Raw genomic sequence first — 27528 nt, 5'->3', positions numbered from 1 at the left:
TAAAAGCAGATAGTCTGGGGTGAATACTTAATACCCTTACCCTCAAGGTCTTTTTCTAGTGCTTTCTATCAAACTAATCTCTTTAAGTGTGAGATATTTGGGGTTGCACTTCAGTAGATATTGAGATAAACTGAACTGCTTTTATAAAATCATCTTTAAATGTTATCATCATGTCATTTCAACTTTCCTCCCTCTAGACTAAAAATATGAATTCTACTAAATCAACCATGACAGAATTTGGTTTACACAGTCAAATCTGTCCTACAAATTACCAAAGAAAGTATGGGGAAAAGCAGACCTCCTCTACCCAACACCATTCTTAGCACTTTTCAGAGAACCAGTGGCCTCCACTTCTTGAAGCTTTTGTAATTACTTACTTGCAAATAACTAAGAATTTTCATGTTATTTTTAACATACCATGGGTTTACCAAATTCACAGTTTGTGCAACCATCATAATCATTTAATTCTAGAACACTTCCATCAGCCCAAAAGAAACTCTACCCATAAAAGGTCACTCCCCATGGTATTTGGCAAACTACAGTCCATGGGCCAAATCCAGCCAGCTACCTGACTTAAAAAAAAAAAAGAAAACCTACCAGCTAAGAATTTTTACATTTTAAATGTCTACATTTTAAACAGCTACATAAGTACCTATATTATTGTTTAGTCGCTCTAGGTTGTGTCTGACTTTTTTGTGACTCCATGGAATGTAGCCCGCCAGGTTCCTCTGTCCATGGGATTTCCCAGGCAAGACTACTGGGGTGGGTTCCCATTTCCTTCCTTAGGGGATCTTCCCAATCCAGGGATGGAACCCACATCTCCTACTTTGGCAGGTGGATTCTTTACCACTGAACCACCAAGGAAGCCCAGGAACTTATATACAACAACCTCAATTTGCATATTAGCTCCCAATGCCTAAAATATTATCAGGTCCTTTAAGAAAAAGCCTGCAGACTTCTGCTCTACATGACACTCATGCAAATTAAGCTCTATTAAGACCAATGAATAAAGAGAAGCACTATTTTTAATTTATCACTAGAGATATCCAGTAACCAGAGAACATTCAGCCCAGGAAGGAAAGTTACTAGGAAGTGACCCAGAAAAACTGGTAAATGAATTTGATCAAAATAGGAAAAAGCAACATGCAGACACTGGAGAGGGATGGTGAGTTATATCACCAAAACTTTAAAAGATTCCAGTAAAGTATTGATTCCTCCTAGCAACTTGACAGTCTGTGTTTCCCAGCCTAGGCTATTCTACCTGGTGAGTGCTACACTTAACACTTAAAACACATCTTGCTTTACTAAACTGATCACATACCTCCTCAACATTTCCCTGCTATTCTGACCAACTCCCTTCTCCCTCATCAAATGGCAACAGCAAATCTTTACTCACTTGCTCTTGCAGCGTTGCTGCCTCCTCGTATGATAAGCTGATTAAGTTACTCAGTGCTCAGAGCTCCAGGTTCACATCCTTACTGACCAACTGCTGCGGCTTGGGCCACATTCCTTTTAATGGCTGAACAACCAATTGTAGGATGTAGTACATTTGTTTGTCCACTATCAGCTGAGGAACATTTTGGTAATGTTCACACTCTTTGGCTATTATGAAGAATGCTGCTATGAACATCTGTATATAAATTATCAATGTTATACCAAGTGGTAAACAGCTACTGTAGGCTACCTTTTAAATATATATATATATCCCATTTAAAGGGGGAAACAACATTTGTTCTTGTTCTTAGTGTTTCCTCTAGTCCTCTCTGCTTCTCAAAAGCACTAGCAGTGGACTGTTATAACACACTAACCCCTCATTTTCATCCCAAGATACAGCATGCCCACCAGATTGTATCACCTTCTGTTTTCCTAGAGAATTATCTACTCTCTGTTGGACCTTCAAATTCTTCAGTATAATAAGCTAATCTGTTTGCATTTGATCCCTTTTATAAAGATTAAGTTCAGTTCACTTCAGTCGCTCAGTCGTGTCTGACTCTTTGCTACCCCATGAATCACAGCACGCCAGGCCTCCCTGTCCATCATCAACTCCCAGAGTTCACTCAGACTCACGTCCATCGAGTCAGTGATGCCATCCAGCCATCTCATCCTCTGTCGTCCCCTTCTCCTCCTGCCCCCAATCCCTCCCAGCATCAGAGGCTTTTCCAATGAGTCAACTCTTCACATGAGGTGGCCAAAGTACTGGAGTTTCAGCTTTAGCATCATTCCCTCCAAAGATATCCCAGGGCTGATCTCCTTCAGAATGGACTGGTTGGATCTCCTTGCAGTCCAAGGGACTCTCAAGAGTCTTCTCCAACACCACAGTTCAAAAGCATCACTTCTTCGGCGCTCAGCCTTCTTCACAGTCCAACTCTCACATCCATAGATGACTACTGGAAAAACCATAGCCTTGTCTAGATGGACCTTAGTCAGCAAAGTAATGTCTCTGCTTTTGAATATGCTATCTAGGTTGGTCATAACTTTTCTTCCAAGGAGTAAGCGTCTTTTAATTTCATGGCTGCAGTCACCATCTGCAGTGATTTTGGAGCCCAAAAAAATAAAGCCTGACACTGTTTCCCCATCTATTTCCCATGAAGTGATGGGACCAGACGCCATGATCTTCATTTTCTGAATGTTGAGCTTTAAGCCAACTTTTTCACTCTCCACTTTCACTTTCATCAAGAGGCTTTTTAGTTCCTCTTCACTTTCTGCCATAAGGATGGTGTTATCTGCATATTTGAGGTTATTGATATTTCTCTCAGCAGTGATTAAACATTTCTGCCTTTTGCCTGGGGGGCAAACCATATGCCTACTGAACAGCTGGATATAGGGCAACAATACCTTTAGGTCCTTCTCCTGACACAACTTTTACCCCCTGGATTCTAGTTTTAATCTTCCTACTGTTGTTCTCACTCCATCTTGGTATTTTAGTGTCCTTAATAGTCTTGCCAAGTTATCTGGTTTTAAAACTGATTAGCCCTCCAGCTCTCAGTAGAGCTCTGGTCTCCACTGAAAATAGCCACATCTCTCACATGGTCCCTCCTATATACCTGTCTGTTTGATTTAGTTCCTTGGCCTCTTTTTAAACACCAACTTTTGATGGGTTTGAGATTACTTAAGTAGCTCCCCACTATGGAGAAACTACATTTAAAAACATGATCAGTGGGACATTTATGGATAGTTCACATTCTCCTAAAATGTAATTTCATCTCCAACATTCTCCTAACACGTAATTTCATCTCCCAAAACATAGTTCAACAAAGGTTTGAGAGTTTAAAATATACACAAACACACACGCACACACACACAGTGTGAATTTTCATTTCAGTAATAATCGATAACCAACCCAAACCACAGTCTGGTCTCCAGTCTTAATATCAGAGATTCTCAAAGCATATTTTCTTGACAGCTTCATGAAATTCAGAATTCTTTAATCAGTTTGATAGTAAGTTTTCAAAACCTCTTCCCATTACATTCTAATTTGGAGAGCCTCTACAAAATACAATCTACCTAAAGCTCCAAGAAATTAAGTTGTATCTCTTTTTGATTTTTTAGATTGAGATTAGAAAAGTATTATATACTCAGGAAGACCTCTACAGAACAAGCTATCAAGCACTGATATCAACGAATCTTTAAAAACAAGATGGATGCATCTATTATTTTGCAAATATAACTTGGAAGTTATCTTGCCTAAAGGGCAAGGAGATGAACTATACAATTTCTCCATTCTTCCCTCATCATCCCAATAAATCACCTCAAACCACTGCTCTGGGGTCCAGCCTCAACTCAAGAGCACAATTTTCTCAAAAGATGAAAAGTGTAATGTACACACCTTACAGTAGCTACTCTTTTTGTTAACTGACCAGTTCTGGGAGGTGGGGGTAGGCCTTGGGAGTCAAGTCTGTAGAAACACAGTCTTCTGAAGTGCCAAACAGTAGCAAGAATTCTCTCAGCTCTCCACACTACCCTAGGTGGTGAAAGACCGTCCTTTTCAACCTCACCACTGGCATTCTCTTTCATTGCTTATGGCTCAGGCCATCCGTCAATGTGAGACAGAGCAGGAAGCTGCTGGAAGGCGCGAGCATCCAACTCGCCCCTTTGAACGGTCTGCCGCCTCACTGAACATTTTCTGCAGATGCTGCCAGCAGACACTCTGTAATACCTAAACCACAAATCATCCATTCCCCACCCTTTGCGCCAGGGCTCGTCCCTGAACTTCCCCCACAGTGAGATATTAACCACGCTGGCCACTGATACACTAGCTCTTTACAGACTCGATAAAACCTGCCACACCGTCTAACTGATATAATGAAAACGTGGCCCTCCTAACATAAACACACCCACTGTAGGTGAACCTCGGAGTAACTCAGGACACTGCAGACATCTCACAAGGAACAAATCCTGGCTAACTCACCAAGGAAAATATTTTATCAATGTAAACATGTCAGCCATACAACTGTACAGAAAATTAGAGTAAGTATCTTATGGAAATGGAACCACCTTGCAGAAACAGATTTACAGGTGGGTCACTCCAGATTTTTCTGCCTTTCCTCTGAAGAAAGCAACTATCTTGCTGTCTGATTGTTTTAGGAACCAGCATGGGTTTTTCAAAAAAAATTCTCGAATTTTATCTTCTGTGACATATTAAAGCCATCTACACAGAGCAAAGTGTTTCCAAACCGTGACACTGTAACTTAGAGAGATGACTCACAGGACATACTCACACTGAAAAGGTGCTGCCACGTGATCCTGCCCGAATCTTAAAGGGAACGAACCTTCAGTGGACTGCTCTCCGGAAATCACCTTCTGGGCTGTGAAGTACGTGGGCTTGAGCATGTATTCCTGGGTCTGGCCATGATGTATCATCACGTTCTGTGAAGAAAGGGGTGTCATCCTGCAAAGAACCAAAGGATAAGGAAATTAATAATGAGACTTTTAAAAGTCAACTAAGAACAAAGGAATAAGAAACCAGTTAAACTTGGAAAGGGGCATAAAAATGCCATGCCAGGCTAAATTTTTTCTTCAAAACTGTAGTCATGGCACATAAAGAACTAATCGCTGACCTCCAGCAGAAAGGGGATCCTGTCTGTCTGTCTAGTCAAGAAGGATAAGGACATGCAGGCCATCACTGACGGAGCTTATCAAAGTATTTAAAAAGTACAGCTACCAGGACTTCCTTGGTGGTCCAGTGGCTAAGACTCCGAATTCCCAATGCAGGTGCCTGGGTTAGATCCCTAGTCAGGAAACTAGATTCTGTGTGCTTCAACCAAAGATCCCACATGCCTCAACTAAGACCTAGTGCAGCCAAATAAGTAAGTATATATTTATAAATATAATATTTAATATAACATAGTAAATTAATATAATTTATGTTAAGTATATTCTATATTAAACATATATGTTAAACATAATATTTACTATAATACAATATATAATATACACCATAATTACTAGTCCTTAAGAACAGTAAGAATAACAACTTATGCTACCATTTAGTCCCTAAAATGTGTCTGACTCTTTAGCGACCCCATGGACTATAGCCTGTTAGGGCTGTCCCTGGGATTTCCCAGGGAAGAATATTGGAGGGGGTTGTCATTTCCTTCTCCAATAACAATATATGAAAATCTTATAATTTTATCAATGACAAGTCAAGATCTGAGAATCTCCCTCCCACACCTCACCCCAAGGGGAGATACACACACACACACACACACACACACACACACACATAACTGATTTACTTCATTGAACAGCATAAACTGGCTTCCCAGGTGGCTCAGTGGGGAAGAATCCATCTGTCAGTGCAGCAGACATATGTTCAATCCCTGAGTTGGGAAGATCCCCTAGAGAAGGAAATGGCAAGCCACTCCAGTATTCTTGCCTGGAAAATGTCATGGACAGAGGAGCCTGGTGGGCCACAATCCATGGGTCACGAAGAGTCAGACACAACTGAGTGACTAAGCATAAGCAAAGCAGAAACTAACAACACTGTAAAGCAGTTATACTCCAATAAAAAAAAAAACAACCCTCTGAGGACTCCTGAACACAATTACTGTATTTTCATCCCCCCCCCCCCCCCCCGGGTGAACCTTTTTGTCTTCTATGACAATTCTCTACTGCTTCATGTACTGTGTACTTTAAGCCTTCATCCAGATTTAATCATTCCATGAGGGACTGAAATCATTCACTAAGACAAACAATGGAAAATATAAAGATATACCAGTTAATTCCAGAAAACGCAAACTTGCTATTAAAATTGTTGGGACAGAGCATTTTAACAGCAAACTGAGACTTTGGAAAGAAATCTTCTCTCTAGTGTGGTCTTGAATTTTATCAATTGTGACACGTTAAAGCCATCTGAACTGAATATTTCCAAACTACCTTAAGTTGGGAAAATGGTTGACTGGGTTATACTCAAACTAGTAAAGTGCCAGGAAAAGCCCAAAGACTGGCCCTAATGAGAGATTATATGAACAAGGCAAAGAAATGACACAATCAGTGAGTATGCATGATAAATCATCAAGCCACCAAAAGCACCCACACAGTGTCTCATCAAAAGCAGTAGCAGAGTCTTGAATAAATCCAGCCTTCTGGATTCATTGCAGTTTGGATGGATGAGCTATTCTGTGAGACAAGGCATCCATGAGACAAAGGAACAAAAGAGGCTGGGATTAAGGGTGCTTCCCTCTTAGCCAGTCAGTGATCTAAGTCTTACTTTCAACCCTATAGTCCCAGGAAAGCCTAGCAAAATACATCTTGTGCCTAGATTTTCCCAGACTTAATGTCATGGAAGGACATTCCCTTTGTCACCAGACAAATGACTTAAGTTACTAAAAGCCTAAGGCTTAACATTGTAAACACTTTTGTTTTGATGATGTAAGTGTTGATTTGAACTTTAAGTATGTTTGACTGGGATGAAGTAGAAAGTGGAACAGCTGGACACATCTGGTAGTGACTGATAAGAACCACAAGGCAACTCCGTTGGTCTTGTCAAAAGGAAAAGTCCTCTTTCGCATCTCAGAGGCAACTCGCTCCCCAGCCGTGCTGTCAACCTCATCACTATACTGCTGGGACCTGCTGAGAGATGTCTAGGCCTGACTCCCATTCAGAGGAGGAGAGCCCAGCATTCCAAGGGACCTTAGAGCTGGAATAACTAACTCCTGCTCTGACCACTGCCAAGGAGACCATGGGCTCTGCCTTCTAAGGTGAGGTCTTCCCTTTCTCTCCCCTCTGAATCATGGAAGTGAGAGGCAGCAATAAATGAGCTGAAAGCACATGTGTGTAGAGGCTGCTTTTCCCTAACATAACAGAAAGGCAATGAACAAATAAGACAGCTACACCAGGTCTAGAACTTGAAACACAAATCTCAGCCACCACTAATCAAAGGAAATGGATAATATTCTGGTAACAGTATTAGATCTTACTACATTATAGCAATCCTGTGAGTGGCAAACACATTGCAAATATGAAACTATATAGACCTGTGCTTCCTCACCTTCCATCTCCTTCACTTTCCTCCCATGTGAGGACGTAAATAAATACTTGTGCTCACAAAGACACACAGACATATGAACAGACAGGCCATTTCATCTCATAGCCTCATGAAGAACCCAAGCCACAAGAAATGACATCACAAGGGGGCAAGTCAAGGCCACTGTCCACTCAGTCATTCCACTAACAGATAGTAAGTGAAATCACCATTTTACTCTCTCATCCTCATTTCCTCCTTCATAGCTGGCATCTATCTTTTCCTCTAATTTCACCCTTCATAGTTATTGCCTCTTTGGACCATCTCTTAGCCTTCCAAATATATATATACACACACAGACACATTCAGTTCAGTTGCTCAGTCATGTCCAACTTTTTGCTACCCCATGGACTACAGCATGCCAGGCTTCCCTGTCCATCACCAACTCACAGAGCTTGCTCAAACTCATGTCCATCTAGTTGGTGATGCCATCCAACCATCTCATCCTCTGCTGTCCCCTTCTCTTCCCACCTTTGATCTTTCCTAGCATCAGTGTGTTTTCAAATGAGTCAGTTCTTCACATCAGATGGCCAAAGTATTGAAGCTGAAGCTTCAGCATCAGTCCTTCTGATGAATACTCAGGATTGATTTCCTTTGGGATGGACTGGTTTGATCTCCTTGCAGTCCAAGGGACTCTCAAGAGTCTTCTCCAACACCACAGTTCAAAAGCATCAATTCTTTGGCTCTCAGCTTTCTTTATAGTTCAACTCTCACATCCATACTTGACTACTGGAAAAAACATAGCTTTGACTAGACGGACATTTGTTGGCAAAGTATGACCATTGCTTTGGGAAGAAAAAATTTCCTTTCAATTGGGAGTTTTCTCCTCTCTTCCCTCATCCCTTTACATTGGAAAAAAAAAAAAAAACTCAACAATCACTAATGAAAATCAGATTTCTCATAGCATTATACAAAATTCAAGGGAAAGGCAAAAATGTTTAAAGAAATTAGGTTAAAATGAAAACTAAAGGACCTCTGGTTCAAAATGTATTTGGGGCACCCATATATTTTCCCTTCCTGCAAAAAAAGCCCTGAAAGTTATAGATAAGGAATAAAACAAGAAATCCAGAGTTGACATTTGGCTATTAATCAATAGGACAGCCACATTCATCACTGAAACATTGAAATACTGTTCTAAGAAATACCTACTGTCCCAAGCCCTCAGTGTTCCTCCTTCCTCAAGACACTGGCTTTCCCAAGATATCAACTTAGTCTCACAAGTAAGAAATTCACATTTGACACAGCTAGAGAGCTTGGGGTCTCGGCTCCAGCATCCTCTCTAATGTGTGGCACAGGTGCTGACCAAAGATATTTAAAATGTTTCACATCATTCATTCAACACACAGGAAACATTTCCACAAACCTGTAAGAGATCAAGGCAGACTGAGAAACGTTGACTGTTATAGCAGGAAGGAAGCCATGCCTAAGTATTTTAACTTCTTTTATCTCAACTGACAGTAAGAAGAACATTTTACATGGAGATCCAGTGCACATTCATACATATGTTTTTTAATACAGCTAAGTCAGACACGACTGAGCGACTGAAGTATTATAAAACAGTATCTATCCTTATGATGCAAATGACACAAATATCCTCTAATTCTTTTAAATGCCCGTCTTGAACCACTACATTGATGTCAAGACTTCCTGACTCCTAACAGGTCACAGGGCAGCTTAAAGATGCTGGTCTAAAAATCACACCATGAGTACAGGCTCAGAGGAAGCCACCTTCCCGGGAGACCATGGGCAGGTTCTGGATACTCAAACCAAGTAAAGCACAGGGTGACAAGGAGAAGTAGGCTGAACACTGGTGTCTTCACTAAAAAGGCTACATATGAAAGCAGCCGTTCTCCTCAGCTCAAGCAAAGAAACGGCCAAAGTCGGGCTTCTACCCCCATCAGTGAAAAAGATGAGTCTTCTCTGAAAGAGTGGAACTGTGTGGTATAAACCACAAAATTTACTCCCCCAGAGTAAGGCCTTCTCATTTCGGTGTTTGGAGATCCCCTAGCTTCAAGACTAGTTTCCCATGTTTCTCCATAAAAGGAAGGTTGCCAGGCAACCAGGAGGACAGGGAACTTTAGGAGAATAATCCTAGGAGGGAGAGGGGGAGTTATGAGAATGGAAAACATGACTGAGATGTTGGAGAAACCTAATCCTATATATATGCAATTGGTGGAATGGAAACAGAATCCATGCCCACTTGATGCCAGGAACACACTCCTTCAAAAAGCACAGAGGTGTTGGCAATGGACACATACAGAGGGAGAAACCTAAGCACCCTATTATACTCTGCTTCACCTTGAGTGGAACACCCACAGACAATATTGCAAAAAACAACTCACGTATCCAACTTAGGTGATATTAATGCACATGTTTAGCTGGAGGAGGTTGGCAGATTCTGGAAGCAGAAGAGGAGAAGGGAAGGGAAGATTAGGAGAGTCGCTGCCCTCATCTTACCGAATGTAGGGTCATAAGAGAACATTCACAACCTTAAGCGATAAGGATGACAGAAGAGGAAGCAGAGGCTGCAAGAGACAGTGAAACTCTGAAAAGTAAACAACTCCTTTGAGAGGAAGGGTGGGGGGCAAGAGGTGAAATGAGTAAGCTGACTCTTTATCTCCTATGGCAAGAAGTTTTTAGACAACATCGAAAGGGAATAAATCTCCAACTGGCCAGAGGTCACTTCCAGAAGGAGTAATAGGACTTGAGGATTAAATTAAGGTGGGGAAAAGAAACAAAAGGAAATGCAGCCAAGTGAAGACGAAGGTTTCCAGCCTGGTTGACTGGACAGGTATTTTTGGCTCAAGTCCAAGTGAAACGCAAAGGCAAAGCGGTCTGCAGAGTCAATGTGATCAGGAAAAAGGCCCATGTACAAGGAAGAGAATTATGTTTGTTTGGGAGATAGAAATGTGGAGTGGCTCTCTGGGGAGAAGATACAAAAAGCCTATGGGTTTAGGAACAGTGATGTTCTAAGAGGGGCCAATTTATTCAAAGGCAGAAAGAAAAACTATGGAACTACCCTCTTGGAGGATAGTCACACTTAGTGGTAGGGACATAAAGAGAAAATGGGAAGAAAAAAATCAGGAGATAAAAACAAGAGTAACACAGATGCAGGAATGACAAGCGAAAGAAAGTTTCTAGGTGGAAAGTAAAGAGAACCACCTGAAAACTGCTGCAAAAAAAGCAGGGAAATAATCAATTAGTAAAAGGCCCCGGCGTTGGGTTGCAGGTCGCCAGCCCCCGCGGCAGTGTTATTTTATCAACAGTAGTGACAGGAGTGAGACTGCATTGGGTCCTACTTGGTAGGTGCTGTACTAGTGACCCTCGAAAAAGGAGAAAAAGTAGGCCAGAAGTTAGGGGTACAGCCGGGCATCTGAAGACCTGAATCTGTGGAAACCTCTGTATCTTTGTGAACAGCAGGGAAACAATTACATAAAACTTATTTCCTTAAAAGAAAGGATTAGTCACACACTGTTTACACTTCTGCCTTCATAGTGGCAATTTTTGGCCTAAGAATGGACTAAATTTTTCCATATTTCCACTAAATCCATTATTTGACCTGTGGAGCGGGTGGGAGGATCTGGCAAGGCCCAAGCCCCTTTCCACTTAAGAGCTGTGGACCTCACAGAAGGGAGCCTCCAACAGGCCATAAAATGTTTCTCCCAGAAGGCGGGTTCTGACAGAAGTGAACTCTTTCCCCTATGGTTAAGGCACTCAGGTTTATCATCAGGATGAAAGAGGAAAAAAAAAAATTGGGAGAGGAAACTGCTGCCACAGAGAAGTCATCTCCAGTCTTTCAGCGCCTGCTTCTCGTCACAAAATTCATGCTATCATGTGTGCCCTGGGTGTGTTCCAAGCTGCTCAAAAGCATGGGTGAATGCTCTTCAAAGAACGGAAAGCAACAAAGTAAATGAGAAATGTGAGCTATGATTTGATGGAGAAAGGCTCTTTCTGGCAATGTTCAAGGACAATATGCACGTAGAGATGGACAAAGACAAATAAACCTTTAGGAAGAGGTCGCAAGGCAGCTTCTCTCTCTCTCACACACACACATTGCTAAGAGGAGACAAGTGTTTGTTGTCAGCAGCCCCATTCATAGGAAATTATCCATCCAAACCAAAAAAAAAAAAAAAGAGGAGGTAAAAGGCTGCTGATGAGACTAAAAGACTGCACAGACAGCACAGACTTCCAGTAACAGTAAGTGAGGGCCGGAGCATGCCAGAACAAACAGGGCGAAAGGAAAATGAAACAAGCAAACACAGTGGTGAGAACAGGAGGAGAGTGAAGATTACACTGAAAATATCTATGCAGGGAAGAGACTGGGGAAAAGCCTTAGATTTCAGATGAGATGAAAAAGACAAAGAGATTGAAAAAACACAATGAAAGAAGGTAGATATTGGAGGTGGGGTGGAAAAGACAGGGAAATTAAGGGAACTTTGGGGGTCATGAATAAACACAGTAAATGCAACCAAGTGGAACCAATTTTCTTTTTATTGGTGGTTCTTAACTGGGGGTGATTCTGCCTCTCAACCAAGAGGAGGCATCTGTAATTATCAGGACTGGGAGGTAAGCTGCTTACATCTTATGGGTAGAAGCCTGGGATACTACTAAATATCCAACCATGTGCACAGGACAGTCCTTCACAAGAAAGAATTATCTGGCTAGAAATATTAACAGGTCTGAAGCTGAGAAACACTTCTGTAACCATGAGCTATTGTGACAAAACAGGTATAATGGACACCTGAAAAAAGAGCCTCTGGGGGCAGCGATGAAGCTGTCCACAGAAATGATGCCGTCAGGCACATAACGATCTAATGACATTAGCTGCCTCTGCTGCTAAGTCGCCTTAGTCGTGTCCAACTCTGTGCGACCCCAGAGATGGCAGCCCACCAGGCTCCCCCATCCCTGGGATTCTCCAGGCAAGAACACTGGAGTGGGTTGCCATTTCCTTCTCCAATGCATGAAAGTGAAAAGTGAAAGTGAAGTCGCTCAGTCGTGTCCAACTCTTAGCGAACCCATGGACTGCAGCCTACCAGGCTCCTCCATCCACGGGATTTTCCAGGCAAGAGTACTGGAATGGGGTGCCATTGCCTTCTCCTATGACATTAGATTTGACAGTAAAGAAATGTATAAAAAATATACAGCCTCCTCCTGTGCCTTTTGAAAGCCCCATTAAGACAGGAAGGTGGCCCTATACTCAAGTTGCTGGGGTGGCTTGGGTGTTAGGAATGCTAGAACATCACTGGGGTGGCCAAGAAAAAAGTCGGTTTTATTAGAACACCTCAAAGGAACAGTATAGAGTGTGGCTGGAGAAAACCATTTCATAAACTGCCTGGCATTGGGATGAGGGTGTGCCATGAAGACATGTAACAGCTGGACAGTCTAAAGTGCTTTCTGAGGGAGGTGAGTCCCATCGACTGTATGGCTTTGGTTAGGCCAAGAAGGTCAGACACATCTAGGGCCAGACACGAATCACCTGGGATAATGATGAATAAAGCCTCAGTGCTGGAGCGCCACCTCTCCAGGCTACCCTTCCCCTCACAGCCCTCACACTCTCCACTGCAGCCGTTCGTCTGACCGCACATGCCGCACGCTGGCCTGTTCCGTGTCCTGGAACAGCCCTGGTTAGGAGAGTCTTCGGGACCTGACTGCTACATGAGAACATTCAAGGAATTCTCCAACCCTCTAATCCCAAGTTCCTAGAGGAGAGGAGACATAATAACAAAGAGCTGTAATGAAGAGACTCCAAGAAGCAGAGTGAGCAAGGTCTCCTCTGAGGATGTTTAATAATCATAACACTTGGGAGACTTTTTTAAAAATGAAATGGTAAATCAATTATTCTCCAGTTTAAAAAAATTTAATGAAATGAACTGCAGTTAAGTGCTTAAAAAATAGAAATGGTCTAGATTCAATGATACATCAGAGGTTGTCAGACTGGATAAAAGGACCCAGTTCTTGGACATACTGCTTACAACAATTCCATTTTAAATATAAAGACACAAATGGATTAAAAACAAAAGGATGAAAAAGAGAGGCAACACGTTAACATGAATCAGAAAAAAAAAAAAAAGGTGCAGTGGCAATGTTAGTAACAGGCAAAGTAGATTTCAGAGCAAAGAATATTTTTAAGGATACAAAGCATTTCATAAAGATAAGGGTCAATTCATCAAGAGGACACAAGAATCCTAAACAGTTGTGAACCTGATAACACAGCTTCAAAATATGCAAAGCAAAAACTTTAAAAAGGTCATGAGAAACAGATAAAACTTTTAGTTACAATTGTGGATTCACCACCTTTCAATTGACAGAACAGCAGCTCTACCAACTAGCTTAACCCAACTGACTTTCACAAACCAAACTTCAAAATAACCAATGGATCAAAGACAAAATCAAAAAGGAAATAAAAACTATTTTGAACTGAATGAAAACAAAAACACAACCTATCCAAATTTATGGGATGCTGCTAAACCACTATACTAAGGAGTAAATTTGTACTAAATATCTACAGTACAAGAGAGGTCTCAAATCAATGACCTTAACTTCCAAATAAAGAAATCAGCAAAAATGAAAGTAAAACCCAAAACAAAAAGAAATGAAATAAAAATCAGAGCATAAATCAATGAAATTGGGTGCGAGGAGTCAATAAAAGCCGTTTGAGAAGATCAGTAAAACTGACAAACCGCTGACTAGATTGATAAACAAAAAGAGAAGAAGACAAGTTACCAATATTAGAAATGAGAGAGAAGGTCAAAAGATCTAATGAAGCAATCTGAAGAAGCCTCCATTAGCCAAAGAACAACTGGAATGGATTGAATTATTTGAAATATGTTTAAATGTATCCATGCATTTAAAAAAAAACTGAGTCACCACTGTAAGATGTCAATCAACTCATTTGAAAACTGGTCAACAACTAGCATTATACCTTCACGTGATGGTTAATTTTATGTTTCAACTTGGAGGGTATTTTCGGATGAAACTAACGTTTATCTTGGTGGACTCTGAGTAAGCAGATTGCCCTCCATCATGTGGGTGAACCTCATATGATGAGCTGAATGTCTGAACAGAACAAAAAGACCAGCCTTTCCAACTAAGAAGGAATTCTGAAGCAGATTACATTCTAACTTTACCTGCACCGTTGTTCTCCTGGGTCTCTGTCAGCCGTCACTTCAAATCTGGACTTGCCAGCCTCCAAAACAACATGAACCAATTTCTTAAAATAACCTCATTATATATAGTATATACACACATGCACACACACACCCTCATATATGCACATATGCAACTGGTTTTGTTCCTCTGAAGAAACTCAATACTTTTAGTTGCTACTTTTTTTTTTTACTTTTACCTTGCTACCTTTACTATACAAACTGAACGTCAAGCAAACGACTTGAGGAAAAGAAAGCTGGTTTGCAAAGTTTTTCTAGCAGAAAAAGGACAGAATTAAAACACCATATTTGCTACCCCTACGGAAATATGTGACATCACAAAAAGAGATAACATGGCCCTTGATGGACGAGCACATTGCCACTTAGGAAGTAGCCCTACCAAAAATCAAACCTGAATGTTATCAAGCCCCTAGACCTACACACCACTTACGGCAAATTCAAGGGGCAGGATACATGTTAATTTCCCAGCATCACAGTCAGCAAAATCACAGTTCAATGAAGAGATTTCAAGGACACAGAGGAGGAAGAGGGACTCACAGATCAAAATATGTGACACATAGCCTGTCATCGCAATGAACATTTTTTAAATTCCAATCTAAACTAATAAGCCATAAAAAAAAAAAACTTATGAAACACTGAGGGACATCTACCTGGATTCTTAATGATAATTTTTATTGATTATCTTTTGGTGGGATAAAGGTCTTAGGGGGGATGCGTTAAGAGCCCTATCTTTTACAAATATATGCTAAAAATATTTACAGATTGACTTCAAGTAATCAGGGAGAAGAAGAAAAGCAGGCAGAGTACAGAAGAACACAACCAGCTCTGAACTGATAAAATAGCCCTTTGAGGTTTCATTCTGTTTTCTCTTGTTTCTGTGTGTTTAAACCATTCTCAAAGAGTTTACAAAATACAAGTCTATGAAATTATCTTCTCTAATTTTTTAAACCTGTATCAAATGAGATCATCTATTTACAAGTACTTTGAAAAGGGGGGGGGGGTCAATAAAACTGGAAGAAAAAAGTTGAAAAGTTGAAAACATTACTTATGTGTTAGGTAGCAATGTAACCTAGTATTTACAAAAAGAAACAAACAGCAAGAGAGAGAAAAAAAAAAAAAGACAAAGAGTTCCAACAATGTTCATCCCCACTTTTCTTCTAAGTATCAAAGCTACACACTAATAAGGCAGATATCCTATCCACAATGGATGAGGTAACTGTTCAAACCCTCCGAAAAGCACAGATGACTATACTTATTCAGTTCAAGGTTTTGATGATTTATTTAGCAAGTCGCCATGGAAGGAAATATTGTTAATAACCAAAATCCTTAGTTTTGTCAAAAATAAGCTGCTACATTTGGTTACTTGGGACTGAGCACCCCCTGAACACAAATTTAAAAGCAATTACAGCCATGTCCTATTTATCTAAACTAAGAGAGGCCAGAGTAAATCTAACTAAATATAATCCAAGAAAAATGCAAAATGTAAACAATAATTAAGGACTTCTATGCTACTGAGGAAGTGTCAACTGCACAGCTTTTTCATCAAATTCTAGGAACCAAATTCTAACTCTACCACCTGCCAAGGGAAGGAAGGGAAGAATTATCTCAATTTTCTCACTGCAATATAAGGAGGATGATACCTAACTCACGAAGTGAAAGACAACATGAAATGGAATTCTTTATAAATGTAGGAAAATACCCAGCACAATACCTGATGCACACCCAAGGGTGTCAGATTTCTTTCACTCCCCTACACCAGCAAGGACAACAAAATACTACTGGATTTCACCACTCTGGTAAAATTCATATTCAGAGACTGCTCAAATGAATAGTTAAAAGCAGTATTTATTTCAAAAAAAAAAGTTTATTAAAAAAATAGATGTCCATCAGCAGATGTATGGACAAGAAAGCTGTGGTACATATACACAATGGAGTGTTACTCAGCCATTAAAAAGAATACATTTGAATCAGTTCTAATGAGGTGGATGAAACTGGAGCCGATTATACAGAGTGAAGTAAGCCAGAAAGAAAAACACCAATACAGTATACTAACACATATATATGGAATTTAGAAAGATGGTAACGATAACCCTGTATGCGAGACAGCAAAAGAGACAGATATATAGAACAGTCTTTTGGACTCTGCAGGAGAGGGAGAGGGTGGGATGATTTGGGAGAATGGCACTGAAGCATGTATAATATCATATGTGAAACGAATTGCCAGTCCAGGTTTGATGCAGGATACAGGATGCTTGGAGCTGGTGCACTGGGATGACCCAGAGGGATGGTATGGGGAGGGAAGAGGGAGGGGGGTTCAGGATGGGGAACACGTGTACACCCATGGCAGACTCATGTTGATGTATGGCAAAACCAATACAATATTGTAAAGTAATTAGCCTCCAATTAAAATAAATAAATAAAACTCTGGTTATATGTAAATATTGAGTTTGGAATTTACAGTCCCATTCAGCACCCCTGAGGTCAGTTATCTGTACAGTTACACCTACAACTAAGAGACCTCCACCAGTTTCCAATACAGTGAAGGAACCCAGCACCACAGCCACTCCGGGATATAGTTTGGCAGTTCCTCAAAAAGCTACAGCCAGACTCATCAGACGGTCCAGCAATTCCACTCCCGGGTACATGCCCAAAACAAACTGAAACCAGAGACTCAAACACATACTTACACACCAATGTTCACTGCAGCACCGTTCATAATAGGCAAAAGGCAGAAACAACCCAAAGAATGTCCCTTGACAGAAGAATAAACAAAATGTGAGATACACACAATGAAATATTACTCAACCATAAAAAAGTATGAAGTTCTGATACATGCTATAGCCTAGAAGAACCTGGAAAACATAATGTGAAGTGAAATAAGTCAGATACAAAAGGACAAATTCTGTATGATTCCACTTAAATGAGGTTCATGGAATAGGCAAACGTAGAGAGACAATGGTAGAACAGAGGTCACCGAAAAACAGTGGGAGGAAGGTGGAGCTGTATAATTTAATAGGTAGAGAGCTTCTGTTTGCAGTGATGAAAGTTTTAGAAGAACAGAGGTGCTGGCTGCACAACAACATGAATGTAATTAAGGCCAATGACTTGTATACTTAGAAAGGTTAAAAATGGCCAATTAAGTTATATTTACCACGATTTTTTTAAAAACTATGTAAAAAAAGACCCCAGATTTCTTACAGACAAACCCAAAAATAAAAAATAAATTTTAAAAATTAAAAAACAGTTCAAGAGGTAAGAAAAAGGCAGGTTTCTTATGCTCCCTATTCCCCATCCTTCAGTATTTCTAGACAATAAAAATGTAAGTCTTGTTCATCTCGGTCAATTCCAAACGTTTTCATCTCCTTTCAGCCTGCTGCTTAAGATGTAATTCACAGTAATAATCAGGTATATGCATCTAATCCCCCACGTTATCACTTCAATTTTTTTTCCCCTCCTGCTTTACTTTGGTAGCTACACTTTGGTAGCTGCTCCATATACCACATGATGAGATTTCAGCCTCAGCTGCCATAATGTTACATTCTCCAGTGACCCACGTCTTACAACACTGCAAGGAATTAAAGTCTGGTAGGCCAGATGTGGGAAATAAATATCCACTTGTCTGGAAAGCCTTTCAGACCTAACTTTGCTCATTCTCCAAATTCTTCTCCCACAGCATTGTTAGAGCTCTTGTATCTACATGAATTTTGAGTTGGCTCTCCATCATGGACCCCAGTGGCAGCTACAAGACATTCATGGCTTAAGGGTTGGGGTGTTAACACTACACACTCCCTTCACGTTACCTGTAAACCTGGAAGAATGAAAACAGTCGTGGGAACACGTCAAACAAGCTGTTCTTCCACAATCTTTCCACTTCCTAGCCAGAACCTTCCTTATACTGAGCTCTGAGACTGGCATCTAGAGAGTCAAAGATGGATATAATGGAACAAAGATACAAGCGCTCGTTCCTCCAGGACATGGCATCCACAGCACTCAAGATGGAGAAAGGAGAAACACTGGATCGGATTTTGGAAATTCAAATTATTCTTCTGCCTGTGCCACTGAATCTCCGAGAGCCATGGATTAAACTCCTCTAAGTCTGTTCCCTCATTTACAAGGTGTAAAGCTCTGAGACGACCTCAGAGTTCCTCAGCTCTGAAACTCGCTTATAAGCACAGCAAGAACTGTAACTGCAAGACTGTTCTCTGCTTATATCAACAAACATTTCATATGGGAAACCACTTTTAATGCAGTATACATATAAATATCTCTTCAAAGGGGGAAGACAGTCTCAGGGCTTTATTCCCACATTCAAGCTAAATAAAATAAAAAGGGGAAAGTTTCTTTTATTTTTAAGGTGAATGCAATAAACTCTGTTTTTCCCAAATGGCCTTGCTTTTTTTTCTATTACAATTGCTGCTAAACTAGGTCACCTAAGTAATAAATATTGAAAGCATTTAACCAAATTCAAACATCTGTTCCATTGCTCTTTCGGAGTCTGATCCAGCTGAAATAAAATATCCACTGCCCTACAGGACCTGCAAGATCCACACTGCTGGAAATGATGTTTTCCTACAGCCAATATCACCTAGTGAAAAAACACAGCCTATTTCAAGAAGTCTGAAGCAAAAGGAGGACAAAACTATAGGAGAGGCAGCAAAATGCCATCAAGTAAATATTGCCCTGTTGGACGTTCCCATAGTAGGGCAATGGGCTCATAGCAAGCCTTGGTTGGGTATGTGCCCAAGTTAAGCCCCTGCACGGCAGGCTGATCCAGAAAACACGGTAAAAGCCATGTCACCTCGGCTCCTGTATACATTAGGAGAACTCTGCTCTCACAGCAGCTGCCATATATTGCATTGGAATTTCTAAGCAGATAATTCAGATTTAACTTTGGGAAAAATGATGTTGACCTTAGAAAACAGAAATTGGCCTGTGTATAAAGAGACATCATAAATAACATTAATAATTATATAAGAGATCAGAAAAGGTACCTGCAATGCACAGAGAAATAAGGGAATGAGATGCAAGGTCTCTTATAAATTAACAGCACAGCAAATGGTAAATCAACGGGAACAAAAGCCAGTAAGAAAATGGACAAAGGACATGAACATGGAATTCCCTGAAGAGGAAATTCGGAAGACCGATTAGATGCCCGGCCTCACCAGTAATGCAAACTTAAAACTGCATTTTGCACCCACTCTGCAAAGACTTTTTCAAATCACCAAAATGTGAGAGGGAAAAATGGAACTATGGCTGACATGGACACAAAATGGGAGAAGACGACTCCTCTCTGGCATCACTGGTGGAAATATGAGTTCTAGGACTTTGGAGGTCAATCTAGAAAAACAAGTTCAAGATATCCAATGACCTAATAATCGCATCCTTTATACTTTAAAAAAAATCCCAACACATAAGGGTACATATACTTAACACATTTACTGAATCATTGTTTACAACAGCAAAAAAAAAAGTAAGCATACTGAAAATAAGCTCAATGGCCAGTAGAAGAATAGTTCAATAAGTCACCACATTTACAACATGGAACATTATGTAACCACTAAAAATGAGTTTTACCTATGTTGGAGGAATTTATACAACCTATTTTAAGTTATAAAATCAAGATGCAGAAACATTCATATACTATGTCCTTATTTATGAAGCAATAAAGAGCTTCATAAATGACTATATATGGATATGGGAAACATAGCGTAGCTTATTCACTAGATTATTAGGTTATCCATGAAGGGATGTAGCATGCTTCAAGTCAGGAGGAATAATAGTAAAGCTGAAAAACAAGATTGAATTTTACAGCTGTACATAATTTTTAAAGACATGATACTCCAGTTGTATAAAATTCTGTGTATATTCCATAAATAGAAATATAGACAGATAAGCAAAAACAAGTAATTCCAAGTATAGCCCAGTACTGTATTCTCATTGCAGAGGTCTTCAAACTAGATACCATCTCAAAAGATACAAAACATAACACTGTGATCCAATAGTATTAGAACTTTTTATACTTTTGTTTCTTTGTACTTTTCTTCCTTTTTATCTCCTGTTTAAACTGTTTTATAACATCATAATGTATTAGCTCAATACTTCATGGGCTACATATGTAGGGTATATACTAAGACATTTTTGTTGAGACCAGTTGTGCAATCCAAAAGTTTGGAGACTATGTTGGATACATTTAAGCAAGATACTTTTTCACACCAAAACTCCTTCAGGAAAGGTTTAATCACCTAGTCACCTATGGATTCTGTCGGGGGTCTAATTCTAGATCATCCAGATTCTGGCCACTGTTTCTACTAAGAGTGAGTTATCAGCGGCTTCCTCTTCCCCTTCCTCCCCACTTCTTTCCTCCATCCCTAACCCATCTACCTTATCAGAGTTACTGTAAGAGAAGGATCTCTCAGAACATACAGAAAATAATTTTGTAAAAATTTTATTTGTCCCTGCAACTGTCAATACTTCTGGTCCTGTCAACATGTGGTTGATCTACACCCCTACCACCATTACTTCCTTTTCTCTCACAATCTGATTCTCCCATTATCTAGGTTCTTCCTCCCAAACAATCCTGTGACAATAATTTAACAAATGACCTACATATTTTTTTAAAAACTAAAAGCTACAAAACACCATAAAATTCTTGTTTTTCTTGCAAGAGGGTTTCACAGATCTCACTATGCTTAAGATTCCTACAGCACTCGTAATATATATTACAATGTAAGAATTTTATATCTACTTATGTTATAAAACCCACACTACTATGCTCAGCTCCATCTGGTGTCATTTCCCTTGAGCCTGAAGAACTTCCTTCAGAATTTCCTGTTGGACAGATCAACAACAAATTGTCTCCATTTTCATTTCTCTGAAAATATTTTTTATTTCACCTTTGTTTTTGAAGGATTTCTCTTTGGACATAAAATGTCAAATAGATTCTTGTTTCTTTAGCATTTCAAAAATGTCCCACCACCTTGCAACCGCCTTCCTTTTCCCGATGAGACGTGAGCCATCATTTGTATCACCGTTCTACCGTATGTAACTCTTCTTCTCACACTGGCTGCTTTCAACATTCTTTGATTTTCAGCTGTTTTCTAGCAAGTGTCTAGGTGTGATTTTCCGTGTATTCCTCTTGAGGTTTGCTGAGCAGCTTTCATCTTTGTTTCTCACCTAATCTGGGAAACGGTCAGCCATTATCTTTTCAAATACTTTCTCATCACATTCTCTTATCTTCTGAGGTTACAATTACATATGTACTACTTGATATTATCCCAACAGCTGATATTAGGATAATATCTGTTAGGAGAGCAGCACCAAGACACTTTTCCATTTTTCTTGAATCATTTCTCTTTGTTCAAGATAGAATGACTAAACTTGAAGAGAGTTGATTGAAATTATCTTACTTCCAAGCTTCCTTGGTGGCTCAGATGGTAAAGAATGAGCCTGCCATGCAGGAGACCTGGGTTCCATCTCTATGTTGGGAAGATCCCCTGGAGAAGGGAATGGAAGCTCACTCCGGTATACTTGCCTGGGAAATTCCATGGACAGAGGAGCCTGGTGGGCTACAGTCCATAGGGTAGCAAAGAGTTGGTCATGCCTGAGCAAGTTACACACAGGTATCTTATTTCTTCTTGAGTTTTCTGTTTTCCATTTTTCTATTAAAATTCACCAATACAGTATACTAATGCATATATATGGAATTTAGAAAGATGGTAACAATAACCCAGCATGAGAGACAACAAAAGAGACACAGATGTATAGAATAGTCTTATGGACTCTGTGGGAGAGGGCAAGGGTGGGATGATTTGGGAGAATGGCATTGAAACATGTATAATATTATATGTGAAATGAATCACCAGTCCAGGTTCAATGCATGATACTGGATGCTCGGGGCTGGTGCACTGGGATGACCCAGAGGGATGGGATGGGGAGGGAGGTGGGAGGGGGTTCAGGATGGGAAACACGTGTGCACCTGTGGTGGATTCATGTTGATGTATGGCAAAACCAATATAATATTGTAAAGTAAAAAATAAAAAATAAAGTTCCCCATCTATGGTTGCATTGTGACCATATTTTAAGTCTGCAGTATTTATAATAGCTGCTTCTAAAGTTCTTGTGCATTAAATTCCAGTATCTTAGTCATCTTGGGGTTGTTTTATAGTGACTGTCTCTTCTCTTGACTGTGAGTCATTTCCCTTTCGTTCACGTGATTGGTATTATGGCGAGAGCATTATGAATATTATATTGCAGGGACTATCTTTTTCTAAAGAATAATGATCAGACAGTTATGTGGCTAGAATCAAACTCTAAATTCTGTCTCCCTATGGTGTACGGTGACTGGAACTACTTGATTCTTTCAGCTTTCCAGCTGTTTTTTTTCACTGGGAACTTTAGTCTTTCCATGAGTCAGTCAAGAATTTAGAGAGAATTTATGGACAGAAGTTGGGGTTTCCTCTTCTGTGACTTTCTCCCTTCCTGGATGTGTCTCCTCACACACTCTTTCCAGTCACTCTGGCAGCCACAAGTATCATTTATCTCCTAATTTCTCCTGCCAGTAACTGTCATTTTTTGCTCCATGTCTAGCCATCCCACTGTGCACAAACCAGAGAATGCCAACAGGCAAAACAGCATATGAGCATTCACTTTACCCAGTGCAATTCACATCTCTCAAGAATCAACTTCCCTCTGATTTCTGTCAGCTACCAGTTGCTCTTCACTGGCTTCAAATAATGGATTTTATATTTGGTCCCCAGTTTATAACTGTTATCTGCATCAAGGTTCATCCAATAAAAGCATGGTGCTATTGGCATCGCCAAAATAAGAACGTTCCCACAGCGATATTTTAGAAATGTATTCTTCTTTCATTTCATTTAATATTCTTATATCCTTAAAGATGAGACAGCAAAATTTGGTTACACTAAGCAAAAAATAGTATAAATTTGGAAGTGATCACATCTTAATTCACATGTTTACATTTGGTAATGAAAATTTTTTAAGTAGGGAAAATATGTTCTCTTTAGAGAAACAGGGTCCACCCCACATTCGGAAGATAGCATTACATTGTACGTTAGCTCGGAAAACCATGAGGTTTATCATCATGTGCTATGCAACTCATGACACGTAACTGCCAAGGCCAGAAGATTCATCACAGTTTTGGCAACTAGGGAATTTGTAAGAGCTAACTCACTGAGCAATGAAACAGCATCATTAGGTGATACACACTGAGCATGGCAAATCAATTAGAATAGAGGCTTTATAGAATTCCCCAGACGAACTCTGTAATTCGGGCTTCCCTTGTGGCTCAGCTGGTAAAGAATCCGCCTGCACTGCGGGAGACCTGGCTTAGATCCCTGGGTTGGGAAGATCCCCTGGAGAAGGGAAAGGCCACCCACTCCAGTATTCTAGCCTGGAGAATTCTATGGACTGTATAGTCCATGGGGTCACAAAGAGTTGGACACGACTGAGCGACTTTCACGTACACTCTGTAATTCACAGGATAAAGATCTTGTAATCTACATTCTGCAGAGAGACCAGTTACACCTCCATTGATGAAAAGCAGGGTTCAGACAACTAAGAGATTTGGACATCATTTAGTCCAATCACATCCACTCTCAGATGGGGAAACTGAGCGCCAGAGGAATTCAGCAACTTATTCAAGACCAAAAAATTAAGGAACTGTCCACAATGGCAGAAATAAGACTGGAGCCAACTTCTTGCTCCTGTATTTCACACTATTTCTCCTAGATGCAGAGGGGAGAAAATTAAATATAAAAGCTAAAAAATAGACAAAAATATTAAGGAAACAAAAACACTATATTTTTCCCCCTCACTGTTTCACAAGATTGGGCATTTAACCTTCTTTTGTCTTTAAAGACTAAAGACAGCAAAATAAAATTATTCCAAAAGAGAAGTCTTACAAAATAACAAAAGATATTGCAAACAGTTCACAAATATGAACAACTATAAGAGCTTCACTGAAAGTTGCTTATCATGAACTTACTTTACTAACCTGCTACCTTTTACTGACAGAAACCATTTGTTGTTCCCTGTTGCTTCCCTGGTGGCTCAGATGTAAAAAATATGCCTGCAATGCAGGAAACCTGGGTTTGACCTCTGGGTTGTGAAGATCCCCTAGAAAAGAAAATGGCTACCCACTCCCGTATCCTTGCCTGGAGAATCCCATGGACAGAGGAGCCTGACGGTCCATGGGGTTGCAAAGAGTCGGATACGACTGAGCGACTAACATATGTCCTGTTAAAATCTCTTTTCAGGTGATTCAGTTCCCATAGGGGACCCAGAAGATACTGAGTTCTAATTTGTTGAAGTGTTGAAGATAGAATTAATAACTTTCTCGTTTCTGTGAAATATTTCATAAACACCAAGGCAAGCCCATGAGTTCATCATTATCATTACTTGTACCTGATAATATTATACTGCATAGAAACACTCTGCAAGGAATTCAATTAGCTGATTTCTGATAGTTAACTTCAGTTACCATTTTTCAACAATAACCGCATTTTTAAACCAAAAAAAAAAAAAGATGTAACTTTTGTGTGTATATACATTATACCAGTTGCCTAGGTTCTAAAGAATGAAATCAAGAGAAGAATTTGGAAACATTTACGCTGGCAAACACAGAACTCACTAAGGTAAAACATTTTTTAAAAAAAATATTCTGAGCAGGCCTATCTCAGCTGCCAAAAATTTAAAAAAAAAAAAAATCCAAGAAACTGTTTCAAAATGCCTCTATTGTTCTAACTGCTTCCCCTACCCCACCTTCCAAGTGTTTCCACCAGGCAGTAAATAAAACCCCATCAGAGTCCGAGGGCAACAGGCTATCTGACCGACTCGGGGGGAGCACAGGGGCACAAGAGCAAGGAGGGGGACAAAGGGGCAAGCCAAGAACGTTTGCATTTAACCATCTTAACTGCTGTAAACCAAATATTTGATTTTGCTCACTTATTTCCCTTCAAAAATACATGCAAGTGAAACAAAGGTTTGATTCAAATGTACGAGGGATTGGTTAGAACGTTATGAATAAAATGCTCGTCTGTTGAAAGGTGTGTTCCACTTTAGAGAAAGTCTGCAGGAGTACGCGCTGTGGGTACCACACAGCCTCTCATGCTGGAAGAGGCCCGTGAGGTGGTCTCTCCCTCCGATGCCTTTGGTTTCTTACCTTCCATCTAAGACAGGCATGAAAGAACATATATAAAATTCTAAGTGACTGAAAATTTCCCTGTGATTGGAAGGAGCCCCGTTCTCTGAAGCAGCCCCAGAAAGGTGGGTGGGATTTGTACAGAGACCAGAATTTACTGGCATAAAAAAACAAGGCTAAGAAAGGAGGTGGGATGTGAGGAGGTTCAAAGTGTTGAGGGTCGTGGGAATGGGGACCCTTGGTGGGTAGCAGCTAGGTGCAGAGATCAAGAGGAACCAAGAGAGATTTCAACTTTTTCTGTGGGATCCAAGAGCTCTTCAACGCTTCACCCATTAAGTGTGTAAACTGGAGATGAATTACTGATGTTCCCCGTAAGGCTAAAACTCCATCCACAAAACATTGCTCCACTATTTACTCCTCCAAGAAAAACACATTCATCCTTTGTTTGTATATAACATAATAGATGAGAACATGGGGTTAAAAGTCAGAAGGAATAATCCAGAAGTCTTAAAGTCTGGAGTTGTCAGCACCTCTTTGATAGGAGCCTACACCAAAATCCTCAATCTTCTTCTGTGTCAGAGCCCAGGTTGAAAGGCTTATGAATTTGACTAGTCTCAATACAAACCATCTTCACAATAAATCTGCTAATTAAAAAGAATGCAATGTTATTGTGGCATGCCGTACACTGTCACAGATAGAGACAACCTAGTAAAGAGATCCTTCACATGGCATAAGTGGTAGACGGATGGGTTTTGTGTGAGGGGGAACCTGAGTCCCACAGAATTATGTGTTTTTAACAGATTCTTAAAGAGGCCAAAGGTGGCAGGGAGCGGGTCGGACTTAGAAATAGACTACCTACAAGTCCCTCACTTACAGAGACTTGAGAGGTAAAAAGGGCAGCCTCTCTTCCACAGTCCCGCAGCTCGAGGGGTCCCACACCTGGACCTGGGGGTGGGCAGGCCTTCCCTTCAGGGAGGCAGGAGCGCCACCACCAGGGAGTGTCAGAATGAAGAATCAGACTGAAAGTCAAAGTCCAGACGGCATCAAGGAACATTTGGCAAGTTTTCCCTGGAAGGGCTCCAGAAGCCGACTCGGAAGCTGCACTGGAGACTGGGAAATCCAGACCTGAGAGACGTGGGAGGGCGGAAACCCTGAGAACACAGGGCCCCACTCTTGCTTTATTCTGCAGTTCTGCACTGTGTTCCGGTAAAAGCAATGCTTAGCCTCCACCTGAAGGGGCTCAGGCATCATGCATTCCTCCAACGAACATTCATTAACCACCATATGCCAGAGATGGAGAAGAAAGTGGAGGAAAGATGAAAAGGGGGTGAAAGGGGCACAGGTGCTGACATCAGACCATCCTGTGCAGGAATCGCAGCTCCTCCCTTTACTGGCTCATAACCAGGCAGCTGCTGATCCTCCACAGCTCTATTTCCTCATCAAACGGAGGACCTAGAACACCTCGGGTCTCTATTATGACTAGTATTAACCAACCTAAAGGAGTTCACAGACCCAAAAGGACTAGGCAGAATTAACTGGTTACACTCCCAGGAGACCGAGTTCTAGCAGCCGAGCACCCAGCACCCACAGGAAAGACCAGACCTCCCTCATCCCGGCCAGTGGGAGTCTTGAGTCCTACACAGACACACACACACACACACGAAGCAGAGTGCAAACCTCAA

General features: G+C 40.6%; 1 protein-coding gene across 1 annotated transcript in view; it reads right to left on the bottom strand.

Moving 5' to 3' along the window:
* Positions 1-27528, bottom strand: part of LTBP1 (latent transforming growth factor beta binding protein 1) — a 456857-nt gene that overhangs the window by 296692 nt on the left and 132637 nt on the right. The window contains exon 4 of the mRNA XM_052648703.1: positions 4719-4888. Coding sequence (XP_052504663.1) covers positions 4719-4888 — 170 coding nt within the window. The remainder of the gene's footprint in view (positions 1-4718; positions 4889-27528) is intronic.

This window comes from Budorcas taxicolor, chromosome 11 (assembly GCF_023091745.1).
Source record: "Budorcas taxicolor isolate Tak-1 chromosome 11, Takin1.1, whole genome shotgun sequence".
NCBI classification, from domain to species: domain Eukaryota; kingdom Metazoa; phylum Chordata; class Mammalia; order Artiodactyla; family Bovidae; genus Budorcas; species Budorcas taxicolor.
Note: the sequence above shows the minus strand (reverse complement) of the source record. Positions and strands in the feature narration are given on the sequence as shown.